Raw genomic sequence first — 18,625 nt, 5'->3', positions numbered from 1 at the left:
CCTCGTATCCGAGATATAAGCGAGAAATCTCGTGCATCCCTGTTGCAGTAATCTCCTAGCTTTCGCAGCTGAATAGAGGGTTGGCCCCTGCGAGGCCCTCTCACCCTGAATAACCAGTTCTCCCCCACTTGGGATTCGAACCCTCACCAACTGGCGCTCGCAATCGATCATGGCCCCATTGGACCCCAACCAGTCCATCCCTACGATCACCTTCAGCCCTCGTAAGGGTATCGAGACTAGTTCAATACGAAACCTCTCTCTGAGCACATTCAGGACACAGTCCTGATACACCCTCGCAGCACTCACAGTGCGGTCATCTGCAATCTCCACTTCGAGTGGGGAATCCAAAGTTCCCGGCGCATCTCGAAACTTCTTGCTAAGCGCGAGAGACACGAACGATCGGGTAGCTCCCGAATCGAATAATACATGAGCCGTCATACCATTGACCAAAAAGGTCCCTATACAAGCCCAATGTGCACATATGCAATGCAAATAAACATATAGCAGAGGAGAATAAACACGTACCAGCCACAATGTCTGGCGCTGCCCGAGCCTCCTCGGTAGTCAACTGAAATGCGCGACTCTTCACCGCTGGAGCATCCGCCTTAGCAGGGTGGCCATCAGTAATCCTCATCGTAACGGGCGCAGGCGCCGCCACTGCTCCTCCCCCTCCCTGCAACCTCGGACAATCGGCCTTTTTATGTCAAGTATGGTGGCAGTGGAAACATATCAGACCCTTCTTGGGGCAATCCATGCTCACGTGGCCCGGCTGACCACACGTATAACCTACCAGGCCCGTCCCCCGACAAGCTCCCCCATGAGATCTTCCACACTTGGCACACCGGCCACGACCCTGCTGGCCCCTACTGTATGAATCTGAGGTCTTAGGCTTTTTAGCCTGACCCACCGCTGTTTGTGCCTGCTCGGGCTTCTACTTGGTGCGGAAGTCCAGCTCCATATCCCACTCACGCGCCTTCTCCACCATGTCATTCATGGTTTTACACCCTGTAAAGCTCACAAACTCCCGCATATCATCTCTCAGCATGGAATGATACCCCGTCCGCCTCATATCCTCATCTATAGCATACTGTGGGATCAACAAAGCTCGTTCCCGAAACTTGGCGGTGATCTCTGCCACAGTCTCGGTGGTCTGTTGGAGCTCCTGGAACTCCCTCACCAACCGCTGCACCTCAATAGCTGGTGCAAACTCCAAATCAAATAGCCGAACAAACTCGGCCCATGTAATCTCATCCATACCGGCTGCTCCCACCTGACTAGTCACCTCGCCCCACCAGTCTTGGGCTCTGTCTCTCAGCATACACAAAGCATAACCCACCTTCGCCGCATCAGGGCAAGAACTCGTGTGCTGGGCATTCTCTATATCCGCCACCCAGTTTTGGCTAACAATGGGGTCCCTGACCCCAAAAAACTCTGGCGCTCCGCACGCCTTGAACTCCCGGAACGAAGGAGTTCGGGCCCAGACCTGGCCCGCCGCAATCTCGGCTCTGAATGACCTGAGCCTCTCCTACATAATCTCCATTATACCCTCCTTGACCGTCCCAAAGATCACTAGGGTAGCGTCAAGGATGCCCTTCGTCACCTCGGCTGCAATGAGCTCACGCAACCTCTCATCAATGGGCTCAGTACCACTGCCCGACCTGGATCCAGATCCCGATCCTGATCCCCCTGCTCCAAATCGTGTCACCACCATGCTGAACTGAAATGTCATAAATCATAATGATTAGGATATCTATATAGGGGATCTTCCCACACCGGTCCTCCTTAGAGCTGCCATATCTAACATTGGTTCGGGTACAGGTCTTGTGCTTTCAGTAGTACGGGCCCAATACTACCTTCCACACCTACCTGTACTTTCCCCAAAGCTCTACCTGATATCTCCAATTCGTCCCAAAATAAATCATGTCCCACAGATTACCGCATATCTCAAATCCTAGGTTGTCCTAAGATTTGCTCTAATCACATCAATCAGACCAATCATAACATGTTGCCTTTATGCATGCAAATTATACACAGAAAAAGATCAAATAGACTTTAGAATAAGAGATTCTACCCTAGGACCACAACCAAACAAGGAACAAGAAATAAGGCCAAATCAATCATTCTAAGGCTATAAGCTCCTAACCGTATACAATTTTAAAAGCATACACATAGCAAGATCCATACGATTATCATAGCTCAAATATCAGTATAACATGGCTAATCATATTAGGGAACTTACTTACTTGGCTCGGCCGATCACGCGCGTTGCACTCTCATCTTTTACCATTCTATAAAAGCTTTAACTTTTATTTTATTTTTGAAAACAATTTTACCATTTCCTTAGTTTGAGTCCTGACACACCCGAGAGTGTGCCTGAATCCCTCAAACCAAGACTCTGATACCAACCTGTAACAACCTAATTTTTCAAAAGAAAATTTTCATTTTTAATTAACCAAAAGACGTTCCACCAATCATGTAATCCCAAATACAATTGTTTTCAATTTCATAACAACAACAATTTTTATTTTAAAACATCACAGTGTCCCATGATAACGACTGAGAGAGAGTGCACGCCGCACCATCAAGCCTTGCCCTTGCCCTTGGGCTCGGATGTACCTGAAACAAATCCACAAACTGTAAGCTAATGCTTAGTGAGTTCCCCAGAGCATACCCCACACACAATCCATATAACACATATCATATTAGCTACAAAAGCTACATATATCACATAAGCCATACATACAACATATAAGGAAGCCATGGAAACCCTCCAGGGTCTTACACCTAGTGCCACTGGAACCCCCACGTGGTCTTAGCTACCTGCCATGGGAACCCCTACATGGTCTTCTCTACCAAGAAAATACAATGCAAACTAATCATGCAATATATACTAGGGTACCATGAAAACCCTCCAAGGTCTTATACCAAATGCCACGGGAACCCCCCTGGGGTCTTCCATACAAATGCCCTACTAACATAACGCATAGTCAAACGACAATTCACATATCATAAAATGGGCCGGCCTTGGTGCCTTAGACCCATTGGTATGGTGAGAAGACTCACCTCTAGAATACTAAACTAACAAGCTAAGATCAGATATATCCCACGCACTGCTCATCCTCAACTGCCTATAATCAACATGTGATTGACTTGTCATAATCCCATAAATACCCTCAAAGTCAACCATGGTCAACCCCGGTCAAAGTCAAGGTCAACAGTCCATGTTGACCTCAACTCGTCGAGTGCATCCAGCGACTCGTCGAGTTAACCGAATAATCCTTCAACTCGCCGAGTTACCTATGTAACTCGTCGAGTTCCTCCCGAGTCCATTCCACTGAATCCTGAGTCAACTCGCCGAGTCATCCTAGTGACTCGTCAAGTTCATCAAATGTCTAGAAACCCAAAGTCCATTCAGACCAGAACCCTAATCCTTCACTGCACTCAATCAGAAACTCGAAAACAGGAAACCCTACCCCGACTCGTCGAATCAACTAAGGGACTCGACGAGTTCCTTCAGTCCCTTTTATGTTCATCCCTTTTCAGTGGGATCTAAGGTCCCAAACTTCAGACCTAACCTCCCCTAGTGCAGATACCACGTAAAGTTGCAAACTTTACGTGCATGCAAGGTCCTCCAATGCTATAACATCAAAACTAAGCTTCCTACAAGGTTTTAGTGCATGGAAAGGGGCTAAGCTGTATAAAGTGAGCAACTTTATATCATTGGGGACCTAGAGAGGTCCAGATCTGGAACCATATCCTTGTGATAAGTCCAGATCCGAGTTTGACCCCACTTTGCACCCAAAAGTGTCCATATCCTTCCATGAAATGAGATCTAAGAAAATAGAGATCAAGGTGGTAACTTTCTACCTCTAAATGGATGCTCACAACCAGAAGATGATGCATCCCAAGCCTTCTCCTCTCTTCAAGCTCCTCAACCTTCAAGTTTCCTTCTCAAAAGCACAAGTTTTACTCTTTAAGGCTCACACACACTCAAGGAAGCTCAAATATGCGGCTAGGGTTTCTTTCTGGGTTGTAAGGACGATGAGGGAGGCTACAAATGAGCCATAAGTCCTTTAAATAGGGTGCAAACCCCTGAAAATTAGGGTTTCTCTCTACAACACCTACTCGTCAAGTCGGGGCCTTCCGACTCGTCGAGTAGCATCCAAATCCCACGTCCTCATAATTGTCTCTACTCGACGAGTTGGAGCACCCCAACTCGCTGAGTCCATGCACAAAACCCTAAAACTTAGATAAATTAAATAATACCTGGAACAGGTGTTACAACTACCCTTTAAACCCCGCTATGTATATTCCCCCTTTTATTTTATTTTTTTAAATACTTTTTTTTAATTCCAAAAACTAATATAGTTTAATACATATCGATTGAAGGCAAACGGACAACAAGCTGCGCCGCTAGCCCTTTCTGGATGGCAAAACCAATTCTTTTGAAAACAACATTTGTGGATCTAGGAGATATGACATTAGAATGCATGACCCGTTGGACTCTATTGAGGAGCTCCACCGCCTCTGGTGCGAGAAAACCAAATGTATCGAATGCAAAAGGTACAAACACATGTTGATTTTCTATACATGCATTCTCGTGCTTTACCACTTTGCACGCAGCGACTTTCAAAGCGGCATGCATTGCTGTGAAACCCACGCTCCCCAAACCAACGAGAGGAGAGACCCCAGTAAGATCCACGCACGCATGCTTCCCTTTTATTTAATTAATTAATCCTCTCACATGGGCAACCACACACCTCACCAATTCGATTATGTAATCATGCTAGTGAATTATTATTATAATTAATCCATGGCATACTACATCATCCCAATACATATCAAAAGTGTCAACATAAATGTACATAACAACATGTGGTAGCATATAATAAGATACACCTTTCAACCAAACAACTTCTAGCATGCATATCCTAGTTTTGTTCAAAGAAGACAAAACAGAAAATATAACATGCATGGAATCACAAACATGAACACACAAAAATCCTCACTTCTAGCATGGACCTAACCCTCACATATTTCTCCAAATGATTAGTTCAAGGACTCTAACATACAAGAGATTTCCTAAGTTTAGTTGCATCATTAATATCATTGCATGTTCATGTTATATTTTACCCTTGAAAATAAGTTTCTAACTTCACATAACATCAAATAGACAAGAACACAAACATAAGTGCATGTTATCCTTCCAAACTAGTGCTTAAACCACAGAAGAAATGACTAACCTCTAGTCGAAGTTATGTCGAGTTATGAACAGAGGAAAACCACCTTCTCACAAGTACTCTAACGCCCCTAAATGAATACCCAAAGAACGGATGAAAAATAGATCATGAAATAAGAACGATTATGTTCAGACGAATCTCACGTCGTGACCAAGGAGGTGTCACGTCGTGAGCTCAGGCTCCATTGCGATTCTGGCCCGATCAGTTACATCATCACGTCGTGGCACTAGGATGTCCACGTCGTGACATCGAATGACTGTTGGGGTTTGACAAGTCAAGTCCACATCATCACGTCGTGAAAAAGGGGTATGTTCACGTCGTGAGACCTGATCAGTTACAAAATTTGATCATAAATTTGAAACCCTCATCTGCTTGGTTTGGGTCTGATCAGAACCTCTATTGGGACGATCTTAACCCTTTAAGACCATTTTTAAGTGGCTACAATGTTAAGGACAAGAGTGGGACCAAAACCAAGAATTTTTGCATCATCCATGGTTTTTTCTTGTATGTGATTCACGAACAAAAAAATGAACCCATGGAAGGATTTCTTACCTTCTGGAAATCCTGAAATGATCTCAAGGAGGATTGCTAGGAGAGAGTATTCAAAGTTCCACCAAAAATCCTCCAAGAACACCCACCAATTTAATCTTATTTTTCTCTTCAATACACCTCCAAGGATAAGAACCCTAAAATGCTCTTTCTTCAAAGGAGAGGCTAAGAATGGGATTTGTTGGCTGCAAATGGCTACTAATTCCCGGTTTTAGGGTTAAGTGAACTATAAATACTTGGAAAATTTCATATTAGGCCCTCAACATGTGAGAAAATGGCTCCATGACCCTTGTATATAAACAAGAATCATTTTCTTGCACTTTAACCCCTTAAAGTTAACTTAAAGCATTAGATTAGTAACTTAACATGAAAAATGTAACGGAACCAACCTCTATGGGAATGTGGGAAAATTTGGGTCATAACAAATTGAGACATATTGACTCGACTACAAGAGAATACGATGTTGATAAGAAAGGAACTCAATCATTGAAACCAGGCCCTAGGAGCTTGTTTGATCCCATAAAGATATTTCTTTAGACATCAAACATGATTAGGGAACTTAGAGTCAATAAAACCCGGTGGTTGTTCCATGAAGACAGTATTTGAGAGATTGCCATTGAGAAATGCATTTTTAACATCAATGATCCAGACTATTGAAGCTTTAACTACCAGGCTGAATGTACCAAAATAGTCTAAGCCCGATATCTGGGTGAATCCTTGAGCAACCAGACGAGCTTTGTATTTTTCAATGGTACCATCAACATGGAACTTTGTACGAAAAACCCATTTAGAACCAACAATATTTGATTTAATTGGATGTGGTACTAGATCCCACGTGTCATTGAGTTTAAGTGCATTTATTTCATCACACATTGTGGCAAACCATTTTGGGTCTTTAGCAGCTGATTTGAAGCCTGTGGGTTCCTTAGAATTAAACAAGGCTTGATGGAGAGTTGATGATGATATGGAAGAAAGATCAAGAATATAGTGTGGTTTGAAAATTCCAGCCTTGGAGCGAGTCACCGTGGGATGACTAGATGAAGAGGGAGGTGGTGTAGGCTGTGGGGCGGGTTTCTCAGGTGCTTCTTGATTAGTAGGAGGCATTAAGGATGGTGGTGGTACCAAATCATGAGAACAAAGATCACATGTAGCGATATGGGTCGATGATGGGGTGGTGGGTGTATCCGAAGTTGAGGAGGGTGAAGCAGGATAAGGAATAGGTACTGGATAGTTATCACAGTAAGTCGTTAAGAGAAGCTTAGCAGATGAACTTTAAAATTTGTGATTTGAAAAAGGAAAAATATCCTCATCAAACTGAGCATGCCGAGTGGTGTAAATTAGCCCTATAGAGAGATCAAGACACCTATAACCCTTATACTGAGTGCAGTAACCAATGAAGATAGATTTAGCACTTCTTGGAGCTAGTTTGTGAGAATAGCAATCATGAAGATAAGGAAAACGCAGCAGCTAAAGGTACGGAAGTTTCCATAATTTGGTTGTGAAGAAAATAAGAGCTCATATGGAGACTTGTTACCAAGGAGTTTGGTTGGTAAGAGATTTATGATTTAAGTGGTGCTAAAAGTATGTACCCATAGTGTAGCCGGAACATGAGCATGAAACATCATAGCTAAACCAGTTTTAGTGACATCACAATGCTTTCGTTTAGCCCAACCATTTTGTTGAGGCATATAAGGGAAAGAGAACCGATGATGCATACCATTCTTACTAAGTAGACTAAGAACACATTATTATTGAATTTTTTTCCTCCATCAGATTGAAAAGCTTTAATATTGCATGAGAATAGGGTCTGCACCAAGGCTATAAATGTTTCAAAAGCATTGTAAAAATCATATTTTGCCTTTAGAGGATAGAACCATGTGAACCTGGAATAATCATCCACAAATATTGCATAATAACAAAAAAACATCCATAGAAACAACATGTGAGGGTCCCGATAAAAAATGAACTAGATTGAAAACATGTAAGGAGCATTTTAAATTGAGATCAAAAGACAGTCGTTTGCTCTTAGATAATTGGCAAGAAGAGAATATCTTTGGGTTTGGTAAAACATAAGAAATAGATAAACCCACTTATTTAAACTAGAAATAATTTCATGTGACACATGGTCTAATCTACTATGCCAAAGGTCAAAAGAAGCCTTTAAACGTCTTGATGAAAGTTTTACCAAAAAAACTTGTTGAACTTGCTCCAAAACATAAAGACCATTTTTACGCCTGCCTTGAGCTAGAGTTTCGTTTGAGTGACGGTTCTAAATGAGAAACACAGGGTAAGAGAATAAAACATCAACTAGATTATCTTCTGTAAGTTTACTAACAGAGATATGACATTGGAGCGACCACATCAAGAGTTGAAGATGTAGATGCCATATGTGTTGATTCCCCTGTAGCAACAAACCAGTCAGGAGAAGAATTTGAGATATCACATTGGGTTGGAAGGCTTCTGCGAGATTGGCATCAAGAGGGGAATGATGGATAGAAAAGGTGTGTAAATCAGGGAACTGGCTAGCATAATGGCCCTCTTTTCTACACAGTTAACAATGGGAAGGGGGTCTATTTCCCCAACCTTAGCCTCGTTGAGAATCACCACGGTATGAAGAACTGCCATTGTGTGAAGAACGACCACGACCTCGTGAAGGAGAATCAGAGGAATCATGAGAAAAAGCAACAGTGAAAGCAACCGGTGCAACATTTGAGTCACTAATAGTTTGTAGAAACAGCTCATGAGTCTCAGACTGAGAGAAATGATCGCAGAAATTGGGTCGTGTAGTGATGAGTCGTTTAGTGGTGAAGAATGTCTCAAATGAAGAGCTAAGACCGCAAAGAAACCAATAGTATTTATCATCATCTTCGAGAGGATGCCTAAAAACAGTGAGCTGATCGCATATACTCTTAAACTTGCGAGCATATTCAGCAACAATGGTGGAGCCTTTCTTGAGGTGGCGAAGAGAATCACGTAGGGTTTGTGTCCATTCAAGAGAATCATGGAAATAAGTGGCTTGAAGTGCAGACAAGACAACACGAGAAGAGTTATGGCCTATGGTTTCATCCATAGCTTCTTCAGATAAAGAGGATTGGATAAGGATTAAATCCCGTTGATGACCAGCAACCCATGTGGCATAAGCAAGATTGGGTATTGTATTTCCTCCGGTGATAATGGTGGGTGGTGGCTTGGGAATGAAACCATCGACATAGCCTGAAAGATTCTGATATGATAAAAGAGGGAGCATATGTTTGATCTATAAGAGATAATTAGGGAATTAAATTTTAATTATTAGCATGTGAAGAACAATTGTAAGAGGGAGAGGGGAATCAAATTCGTCGGACATGGTGGAGAAGAAAGAAGGCGATCAGGTTAGTTAGGCTGATACCATGTAGGTTTTCAATAATCACCGTGTGAATGGTGAGATCTATATAGAATAATTTATAATGAAAAACACAACAAAGTTTCCTATAATACATGATATACAAAATCTATACTAAAAACTAGGATCTTAAAGAATCATTCCTATTAATATACAAATATATATATATATATATATATATATATATATATATATATATATATATATATATATATAACACACACACACATTGGGGCCAGGGCCAGGTCCAGGGTCGAGGACTAGGGGCATGTTCGACACGAAGCATTTGGGAGCGTTTAAGAGCTTCTAGCTTTTAGCGTTTGACAAAACGCTCCGTTTTGAATAGAAAGCCTTGTTTGTCACTACAAGTTTCTAGTGTTTAGTTTAAACAAAACGTTCCAAATCCAAATGCTACTTCATGTAGCGTTTAACGAAACGCTACAAGCTACTCGCTTTCCGCTAGAAGCTACCCGCTAACAACTAATTTTGCCGAACACGCCCTAGGATTATTCCCATCCTTATTTTTTTATTCGGGGATTCCCCATCCACGGTCAACTTGGGGATTCCCCGGTCAAAAGGGATGTGGGTATTGGGTTCCTCATCGATTATGGGGTTTTTTTGCCATCCATAATTAGCCGCCCCAAATTATTTTTTAATTTTCACTTCTTCATTAACATTACATACGCCACAATCTCACTCGCCTACTCTCCCTTCAATGGGACTTCCCTCATCTAAACTTATTGTATCTTGTTGCCATTTATGGTGTAAAATTATTACTAACAATTGGATACTATATTGTAGTATTATATTATTTATAATTTGTACTTCATATATGGAATCAATGATAAATTTACCAATTATCATGGTATCAAAGGTTTCCTAGGTAATATATCTCCTAAAATGTCTCCCTTCAATCATTGACTGTTTTTTTTTCTCTCTCTCTCTTCTTGGGACTCCTTTTGTCATTGTATGTCTCTTCCACCATTATGACTTTGCTACGACTGACCTTCATTTGATGCATTTTCATTCCATGATACACATCTTGTGTTACATGCAAGGTACTCTTAATCATGGTCTTCGGTTTCATATATCCTCCTCGACAAGTCTTACTTATTTTGATGTCGACTAAGGGTTTTCCCAGTGACTCGTCGTTTCACATTTGAGAATTTTTTTTTCTGGGTGGCAACTGCGACTCCTGTCCACCTAAGTGTCATTGTGTTATTTCTCTCTCTAGTGTTAGAGGTGAATAACATAGGATGGTAATGTAGTCGTCAGAAACATCTAGGATTTGCAATCTCCTTGCGAATTTCATTGCCCTAACACCAAGGCCTCAATTTTCTATTGTGACAACTTCAATGTTGTATATTTGAACTCGATTCTAGTGCAACATCAATGCAGAAAGCCCAAAAAGATTGACATTCATTTTGTTCATGATCAAGTAGCCTTAGGGTTTGTTTGTATTATTTATATCATGTAATTTATTTCTAAAATCAATAGAAAGTTTACCAATTATCTTTTCTCAAAAGAAAAATAACGTTTAAAAAGTTAAATATGAAGTCATTTTGAAAACTTCTATGATATATGAGTAACTTATGTGAAAAAAATAAAATATTAATATTAAGTAATAACAACTGTTCAAATAAATAGTTAAAAATATACTGATCTCTCTCCCCCCCCCCCAAAAAAAAAAAAAAACTTTAAATATTTCTCAATTGATCATCATCGTTTGTTATAAGTCATATCATTTTTACGAGTAAAAAGTTAAATATGAATGGTCTTTCTGAAAACTTTTATGATATATGAGCGACTTATATGAAAAAAATAAAATATTAATATTAAGTTAATAACAGTTGTTCAAATAAATAGTTAAAAATATACTGATTTTTCTCCAAAAAAAACCCTTTAAATATTTCGATATGATCAATTGATCATCGTTTGTTATAAGTCTTCATTTTTTCTTAATAATAACAACTTGGTTGGTTTAGATATGGTAATAAATTCAAACCATAAGGTTTTGATTGATTTAAAAATAAAAAAATACTAATGAAAACGAAAGAGAATAATCGAAAAAGGTTCTTTTGGGTTTTCACATGTCTCCGGTCTATGGCTCACGTGAACATCTCGTCCCACAAAAGTACCCCAATCACCGCAAAATTTAAACATAATTAATTATATTATTGAGAGATATCACTCAGTCGATCGAACAAGTTTAGTTGAGAATATAATAATTAAATGAATTAATAAAAGCTAATATTATTTGTGAACTAAGAAATAATTCGTCATTTTTGGGCATTTACATGTATAAGAAAACATGTAATGAAATTCAATTGATGTAAATGATATGATTACATGAGTTATATACCGATATATTTGTTAGATATTTTCATATCGATAATACAATGATGTAGGCCTGCGACCATGCATGTCAAGATATGCATACGACTACAAAAACTCAAAAAGTTAGATATCGATAACGGATAATCTAAAGATGTAATTGGACATGCATAGAATATCCAAAAAGTTGGTTTTGTGAATTTTGTTGTTATATTTATATAAGTGGCTAAGTGTCTTGGAATATCTCATCGATGGTCTAAAAATATATGTTAGAATATTTGGCTCGGGTTTGGTTCAAATATAAATGACATGTATTGTATAAATGTATAATTTATTCTGGACCAATCATTTTCAAAAAATGTTAACTATATTTTTGAAAACTTAATCAAAATCTCGATTTTAAGGGATTTCTTACCAAAGTTAAATTATTTAATTAGTTAACTTACCAAAATTACATTAAAATGATTGATCTACAATGAGTTATACATTTACACAATATTAGTGATTTACATATGATTCTAACTATATGGATATATCAAAATATTAACGATTTTGAATATATGACAACTTATTTACAAATAGCATAACATTAATTATGTGAGTAAATATGATCATGTAATTCTTATATGATTAATAGTTCATACTTTAAATTTGGTGGTTTGTTCAATTACAATTTTATGGAAACATACGATAAAAAGCAGGTATGGCAGGATACAGGCCGAGTTAACCATGGTTAATATCAGTGGGAAGTAAATCGTTGGGAGGGATAGTCGACGTTGTGAGAAACGAGAGGGGGTGAGGGAGAGATGCGGTGGTTAGAGTTTGAGTTGAGACTGTGTGACCAAATTGTCAACAGACAAAATATTCTCATATATTCCATAAATCTACCTTAATAAATAAAAATCATAGTGACACATTTCGCTTCCTCAAAACTTTTGTTACATGTTATTGTGTGAGAATTTTAAATTACTTAAATTCTACATGTCTTTATATGGTATTTTTATTTTTTTATTAATAAAAAGTTAATCAATTCTACTAATTAATATATATATATATATATATATATATATATATATATATATATATAGTCAATGCATTAAATGTGTAAATTAACACTATAGTTATTAAAACATTTATTATCTATCTTAATAAATAAAATTATTTTGACACATGTCATTATGTTAGATTTTTTAAATTACTTAAATTCTATATATGATTATGTGGTATTTTTTATATTTTATTAATAAAAAATTAATCAATTCCACTAATTAATATGTCTACTGTATATGTATAATTTTCATTGTATTAAATGTATAAATCAACATATAGTTATTGAAACGTTTATTATTTAACGTAAATATATTTTTCTCCATAAAATGAATATAATACGAAATAGTTTCTGTTTTTCTAACACTAAAAACATGTATTATTTTTTTGTTACATGAATTAAAATGATGAAATGTTATAAAACGATATTGTCAAAATTGAGATATAATAATTTTAATAGTGGGTTCTAGGATTTTAGATTTTCTATAGATATTAACTACAAAAAATCTAAAATCCTAGAACCCTCCACTAAAATTATTATATCTCAATTTTGACAATATTGTTTTATAACATTTTATTATTTTAATTCATGTAACAAACAAATTCATAATAAATTTTTTTGGTATAGAAAAACATAAACTATTTACTATTATATTCATTTTATGGAGAAAAATATCTTTATGTTAATTAATAAATGTTTCAATAAATATAGTGTTTATCTACACATTTAATACACTGGATACTTTACATATATAGTATACGTATTAATTAATGGAATTGAATAATTTTTTATTAGTAAAAAAATAAAAATACAACATAATGACATGTAAAATTTAAGTAATTTAAAATTTTCACATAATGACATGTGACAAAAGTTTTTTGAAAGTGACATATATCAAAATGATATTTATTTATTAAAATAGATTTATTTTTATATGTTATGTGACAATTAAGTTATATATATAATTTATATTTTATACATGTAATACAATTACAAATAAAAAAAAATATGAATTTTCAATTTAGGCTCAGGTCATTTAAAACACATTTTGATATATTAACATTATTTTTAAATTTTACACCTTAATTTTTATCATCCTTATTTAAAATATGTCAATAGTTTTCTATTAGTATATATTGAATTACTTACTTATTTATTATATATTTTGTATTTTTATAAAAACATTTACTTTAAAAAATGTTTAATGTTTACACTTTGATATTAAACTTTTATTTTTAATAAATCTATATAGTACACGAGACTCACACCTGATATTAAACTTTTATTTTTGATAAATCTGTATAGTACACGTGACTCACACCTAGTGATACAATAAAATACAGTCTTACCCATATAAATACAACCAACTCTAAAACTATGTAAATATTATTTATAAATAAATAAAATATTATCGCTACTAAACTCTTGCAATGTTGCAACATTTTTTAAATTTTATATATGAAAATCTTTATTCTCAAATTCTTTTAGCATTTTAATAAAATATGTTGTTTAAAATTTTGACCATATTAAATCAAATATTATAATTATTATTATTATTATTATTTAATAGAAAAACATTAATGAAGTATTAAATCCTGACAACAAACAAAAGTAAGTGCATTTATGGCTAAATTAATTTATTTGCTTAATTAGAAAATGTCTGCGTCGTGGACATAAGTGTTATTAGGTGTTAGATTAGGAGTAGATTATATATTTGTATTTGACGGTTCAAAAAAAAATTTAAAATTAAAATAGCAAATACTTGATAAAAAAAACTTAGTGGTAATATTTTTTAAATAGCAATGGTGATTTGAAATCAATAGTTTTATGCTTTTATTTTCGTCAGAAGTTTTTATTTTGTTCTATTTAAAATATTTTAGTCATTTTAGTAAGACGAAAATATTACATCAAGTTGTAACCGAGATGGCGATATCCCTACATCAATATTAGATTTATGTACATGTTAAGCACATACTTCATCAATATTTCGGATTTTTGTTGATTGATTACAGATTACGTATTTCATTTATGTAAAACAATTTAATTTTTTAATGTTAAAAATATATCCAAAATTTCCCATATGGAGTATTATAATATCCATAAATCGTATGCTCAACAAAAGGGATTATTCCTTATCTGTGTCCCTACCTAGTTTTAATGGCATATCTTATCGCCAACAATAGAAAGTAAATTGCCAAGTAAATTAAATTTCAAAACATTAATTAATAAGATTGATTGTCACATACAAATCTTTTTAATTAATACTTCCTAAAATATATTTAAAAACTTGATAATTTTTCAAAAAACTATATTGAAAAACACATTTTTTTATAACAAAGATATTTGACTTTTTATATAATACATGATTTATATAGTTTTCTATTCATTATTTGTGATATTTGATTAAGAAAAAAATCTCCAACATAGCAAGACAAATCCAAAATCTTTTAACCAATTCAAGATTTAGACATCAAGTTCGTTAAACAACAAATAAGACATCAATAGCTAATTTGCTCAAAGTCTAACGGCCAACGTTGATATGCAAACGTGGTGGTCCAGATCACTTGTTCCTTCTGTCTTTATACAAAAAACTACTTCTCTCTGTATTTTATAAATAAATAAATAAAACCTAGGTCTATATATATATATATATATATATATATATATATATATATATATATATATATATATATATATATATATATATATATATATATATATTTTATTTTGTGGGTGTGGGTGTGGGAATGATGATGGGTGAGAGAAGTTTGTGTTGGGTGGTTACTTTGTTTGGAGTGATGTCAGCAGCAGTATATAGTTATAAGTGCGATTTGTACGAAGGAAGTTGGGTATACGATGCTTCGTATCCTATGTATGATTCATCAAAATGTCCGCACATTCGAAAGGAATACGACTGCATCAAATACGGTCGCCCCGACCTTACTTACCTTAAATTCAGATGGCAGCCCACCCATTGTCTCTTACCCAGGTACCCATTCCCCTGCTCGATCTCCATGTATATACACTTATAATCTATAACAAATTTTAATCAAACATTCCAATCAATAAGTATGTTTGACTCTTTAAAAGTCAACAATATGTTTGTAATGCAAGTACGCTAGATCTCCGTACTCATCCTTTGGAATTATATGTATGTTTGTCTAATTTGAATATTGATTCCAGTTCTCTTAACTTTTCTTAGACGTCTCTTTATGAAGGTCTCATGATTCATGTGTTGTTAATGTTGAATTAAAAACTTCATATTCTTCGTCACACTTCAAGAATGTTAGGTGGTGTTTGGTTCAATGAATTTTTGTTAAGAATCAAAATTGAAATAATTTTATTTGAACACCTCAGATTCGATGCGGAAGAATTCTTGAGAAAAATGAGCGGAAAAAAGATCATGTATGTTGGTGATTCAGTAAGCTTAAATCAATGGCAATCAATGGTTTGCCTTCTTCATGCTGCGTTGCCTTCAGAGTCCAACATCCATGAAGAAACCATTAACTCAACTACAACTGTCACCTATGAGGTTATTAATTAATAATTAATTGTAATACAAGATTAATTTGTAAACATATTAATAAAAAAAGTTAATATATATAAACTATTTGTCCATTTGTAGGATTATGGAGTTTCGATTTCAATGTTCTTGTCTCATTACTTGGTAGACATAACGCAAGAGGAAATCGGTCGGGTTTTGAAATTAGACTCCATTACAGATGGAGATGTATGGAAGGAGAACGACGTTTTGATCTTCAATACTTGGCTTTGGTGGTATCGTCGAGGAGAAAAACAACCGTGCGTATAAAATATAAATTTTAGTTATTTTTGTTTAAGCGACTTTAATGACATTAATTAAATAATTTGACATTTTTATGGTTTGATGCAGATGGGATTATATTGAAACAGGTACGAAGATACTTAAGGACATGGATCGGATGGTTGCTTTTCGAGAGGCTTTAACGACTTGGGCAAATTGGGTCGATTCCGATGTAGACACCGTGAAAACCAGAGTGTTTTTCCAAGGAGTCTCTCCATCTCATTACAAGTAACTTAACATTCTTGACCTTTTGATAGCATTTGTTATATGAGACTGGAGACTGGACTGAATAGACATGCCATGTAGTTGGGTAAATTCTCTAGGAATATTTTTTATTGCGAGAAAACAAGTGCATTCGTGTCTTTGTAAAAGATCGAGAGCGAGTACTTTTCTTGATGGGATAAAAAATTGCAATTTCTATCTCATTTACACCTGTCTCAGTTTCAATCGCAGTCCCGTACAAAACGGTTTGTTCTATCTTGTCACGCGTAACAAACAAAGTATGGTCGATTACAGTATTTCATTTTCTTGTGTTTATTTGACAAGATACTGATTGTCTAAAATGAAAATTGTTTAGTGGGGCCAATTGGAATGAGCCGGGAGTGACGAATTGTGGGAAAGAAACGCTTCCGATTAGCGGATCAACATACAATGGAGGGTGGCCAAAGGCAGAGATGGTGGTGGAGCAAGTTTTGAGTGGTGTTAAAAAACCAGTGTCATTGCTCAACATAACAAGATTGTCTCAATTGAGAAAAGATGGACATCCAAGTAGTTTCAATGCCTTCAGAGGAATGGATTGCACTCATTGGTGTGTTGCTGGGGTTCCAGACACATGGAACCAGCTTCTATCTGCTGCTCTTGGTTAAAGTTTATGACCCATACATATTGATGATTAATGTATCTCAAAATTTAATATGGTTTTATTTATTGGTCAAAAAACTAATATATACATCATTTATTTGATTAAAAATTTCTATGATTACTTCAAAACGTAACACCCTCCGGTTGCGTCTACTTTATGCGGTAAGTTAATAATTGTGGCGTTGAAGAATTGAAGTTGTGTTGTGACTTGTGAGTCGCCTTGGACTTTGTATAATGATGGGTTAAGCAAAAATCGGAACACGGCGGAAATTTAGTCGGAAAGTTATAGAGTATCTTGAGTTTTAATACGAAGATGAAGATCAAAATCAACATGAACAAAATTTTGTAAAAATTGAGAATTAATGAACAAAAGTTTTTATTGGTAGTCTTTTGAAAAGAGAAAGAAAAAGTGCATTTTGTAAAAAAATCTAAAAAAAAAAAACATGTAACCTGTTGGGCTATTCTTGCAACCAAAATCTTGGAGGTGCCATGTAAAGTGGTTATCTTTAGAGGCTAGTTTTCAGTCCATGTCACTTCCCTTCGTCTATAAATAATACATTAGATTGTAAAAATTATTTTCAATTTTCTTGAAAAAGTTTTCAAAAAAGGAGTGAATTTTTTATTCTTAATTTTCAATAGAAAATTTATCAAATGCAATTGGTTAAAACTTTACTTTTCTTTTTAAAAAATTATCAAATCGTGTTTGGACGAGTAATTTATAACAGTTTTTATTTTTAAATTTTGTTATTTCAAACAATACAATATTTAACATATTTCAACATAAGATAAAACAGTTTTAATAAATAAGGATGGGCTTTGGTGGGGTATAATGGGTAGGAAAAATATTGGAAAAGGAAGGGTACTTTTAGAAAACCACAAATATTAAACAAAACACATTTTCAAAAATTTCATTATTCCAACAAAGAATTTATGGAAAACAAATGAACTTTTTTCACAGCCAAAACGTACCCTTATGGCCCGTTTAGTTGACAAAAAATGTTTTTTCAAGATTCCTTGGAAATAATTTCAAAAAAAGAGTAGAGTTTTTAATTTTAGTAAAAATTTCAAAAAACTAGTTGGGTTAAAATGTAGCAAGTTTTTATTTTTTGGGTGTAGAAAAATAAATATATGAAAAAATTAACTAAAAACTATAAAAAAATCATATTTATTTATGTTTTTCTAAACTTTATAATAAAAAAATAAACAAAAAAAATCGGGATGTTAGAATATGTGTAAATATTTTAAAATATTCTAATATCATGAAAAAGATTTATCATTTTTTTTTCGAAAAGTATATATATATATATATATATATATATATATATATATATATATATATATATATATATATATATATGTAAATGTTCATTTGAAACTATGTTAATTTA

The 18,625-nt window shown here is 35.1% G+C and overlaps 3 protein-coding genes across 3 annotated transcripts; 1 reads left to right on the top strand and 2 right to left on the bottom strand.

The window, feature by feature from the left end:
* Window positions 1-6,329: 6,329 nt before the first annotated feature.
* Window positions 6,330-6,893, bottom strand: LOC145104472 (putative mitochondrial protein AtMg00820). The gene has a single exon (XM_079041712.1). The coding sequence runs from the start codon at window positions 6,891-6,893 to the stop codon at window positions 6,330-6,332; it is 564 nt and encodes a 187-aa protein (XP_078897838.1).
* Window positions 6,894-8,373: 1,480 nt separating this feature from the next.
* On the bottom strand, window positions 8,374-9,036 carry LOC145104471 (uncharacterized). The gene has a single exon (XM_079041711.1). The coding sequence runs from the start codon at window positions 9,034-9,036 to the stop codon at window positions 8,374-8,376; it is 663 nt and encodes a 220-aa protein (XP_078897837.1).
* A 6,266-nt stretch (window positions 9,037-15,302) lies between these two features.
* On the top strand, window positions 15,303-17,351 carry LOC145109756 (protein trichome birefringence-like 38). The gene is made up of 5 exons (XM_079046920.1): window positions 15,303-15,542; window positions 15,911-16,085; window positions 16,179-16,354; window positions 16,446-16,604; window positions 16,954-17,351. The coding sequence occupies exons 1-5, from the start codon at window positions 15,304-15,306 to the stop codon at window positions 17,240-17,242; spliced, it is 1,038 nt and encodes a 345-aa protein (XP_078903046.1). The 5' UTR covers window position 15,303; the 3' UTR covers window positions 17,243-17,351.
* Window positions 17,352-18,625: the final 1,274 nt, after the last annotated feature.

Source organism: Lactuca virosa, chromosome 4 (assembly GCF_052849685.1).
Source record: "Lactuca virosa cultivar CGN04683 chromosome 4, Lactuca_virosa_CGN04683_v6, whole genome shotgun sequence".
NCBI classification, from domain to species: domain Eukaryota; kingdom Viridiplantae; phylum Streptophyta; class Magnoliopsida; order Asterales; family Asteraceae; genus Lactuca; species Lactuca virosa.
The sequence above is the reverse complement of the archived record's forward strand: the minus strand, read 5'-3'. Positions and strand labels throughout refer to the sequence as shown.

What these genes read in the sequence shown, in the direction of transcription:
- LOC145104472 (XM_079041712.1), bottom strand. Translation starts at nt 6,893, where the DNA reads ATGCCTCCTACTAATCAAGAAGCACCTGAGAAACCCGCCCCACAGCCT.
- LOC145104471 (XM_079041711.1), bottom strand. Translation starts at nt 9,036, where the DNA reads ATGCTCCCTCTTTTATCATATCAGAATCTTTCAGGCTATGTCGATGGT.
- LOC145109756 (XM_079046920.1), top strand. Translation starts at nt 15,304, where the DNA reads ATGATGGGTGAGAGAAGTTTGTGTTGGGTGGTTACTTTGTTTGGAGTG. An exon ending in ACCCATTGTCTCTTACCCAG is followed by an intron (nt 15,543 to 15,910) that starts GTACCCATTCCC and finishes TGAACACCTCAG; the next exon opens with ATTCGATGCGGAAGAATTCT. An exon ending in GTCTCTCCATCTCATTACAA is followed by an intron (nt 16,605 to 16,953) that starts GTAACTTAACAT and finishes AAAATTGTTTAG; the next exon opens with TGGGGCCAATTGGAATGAGC.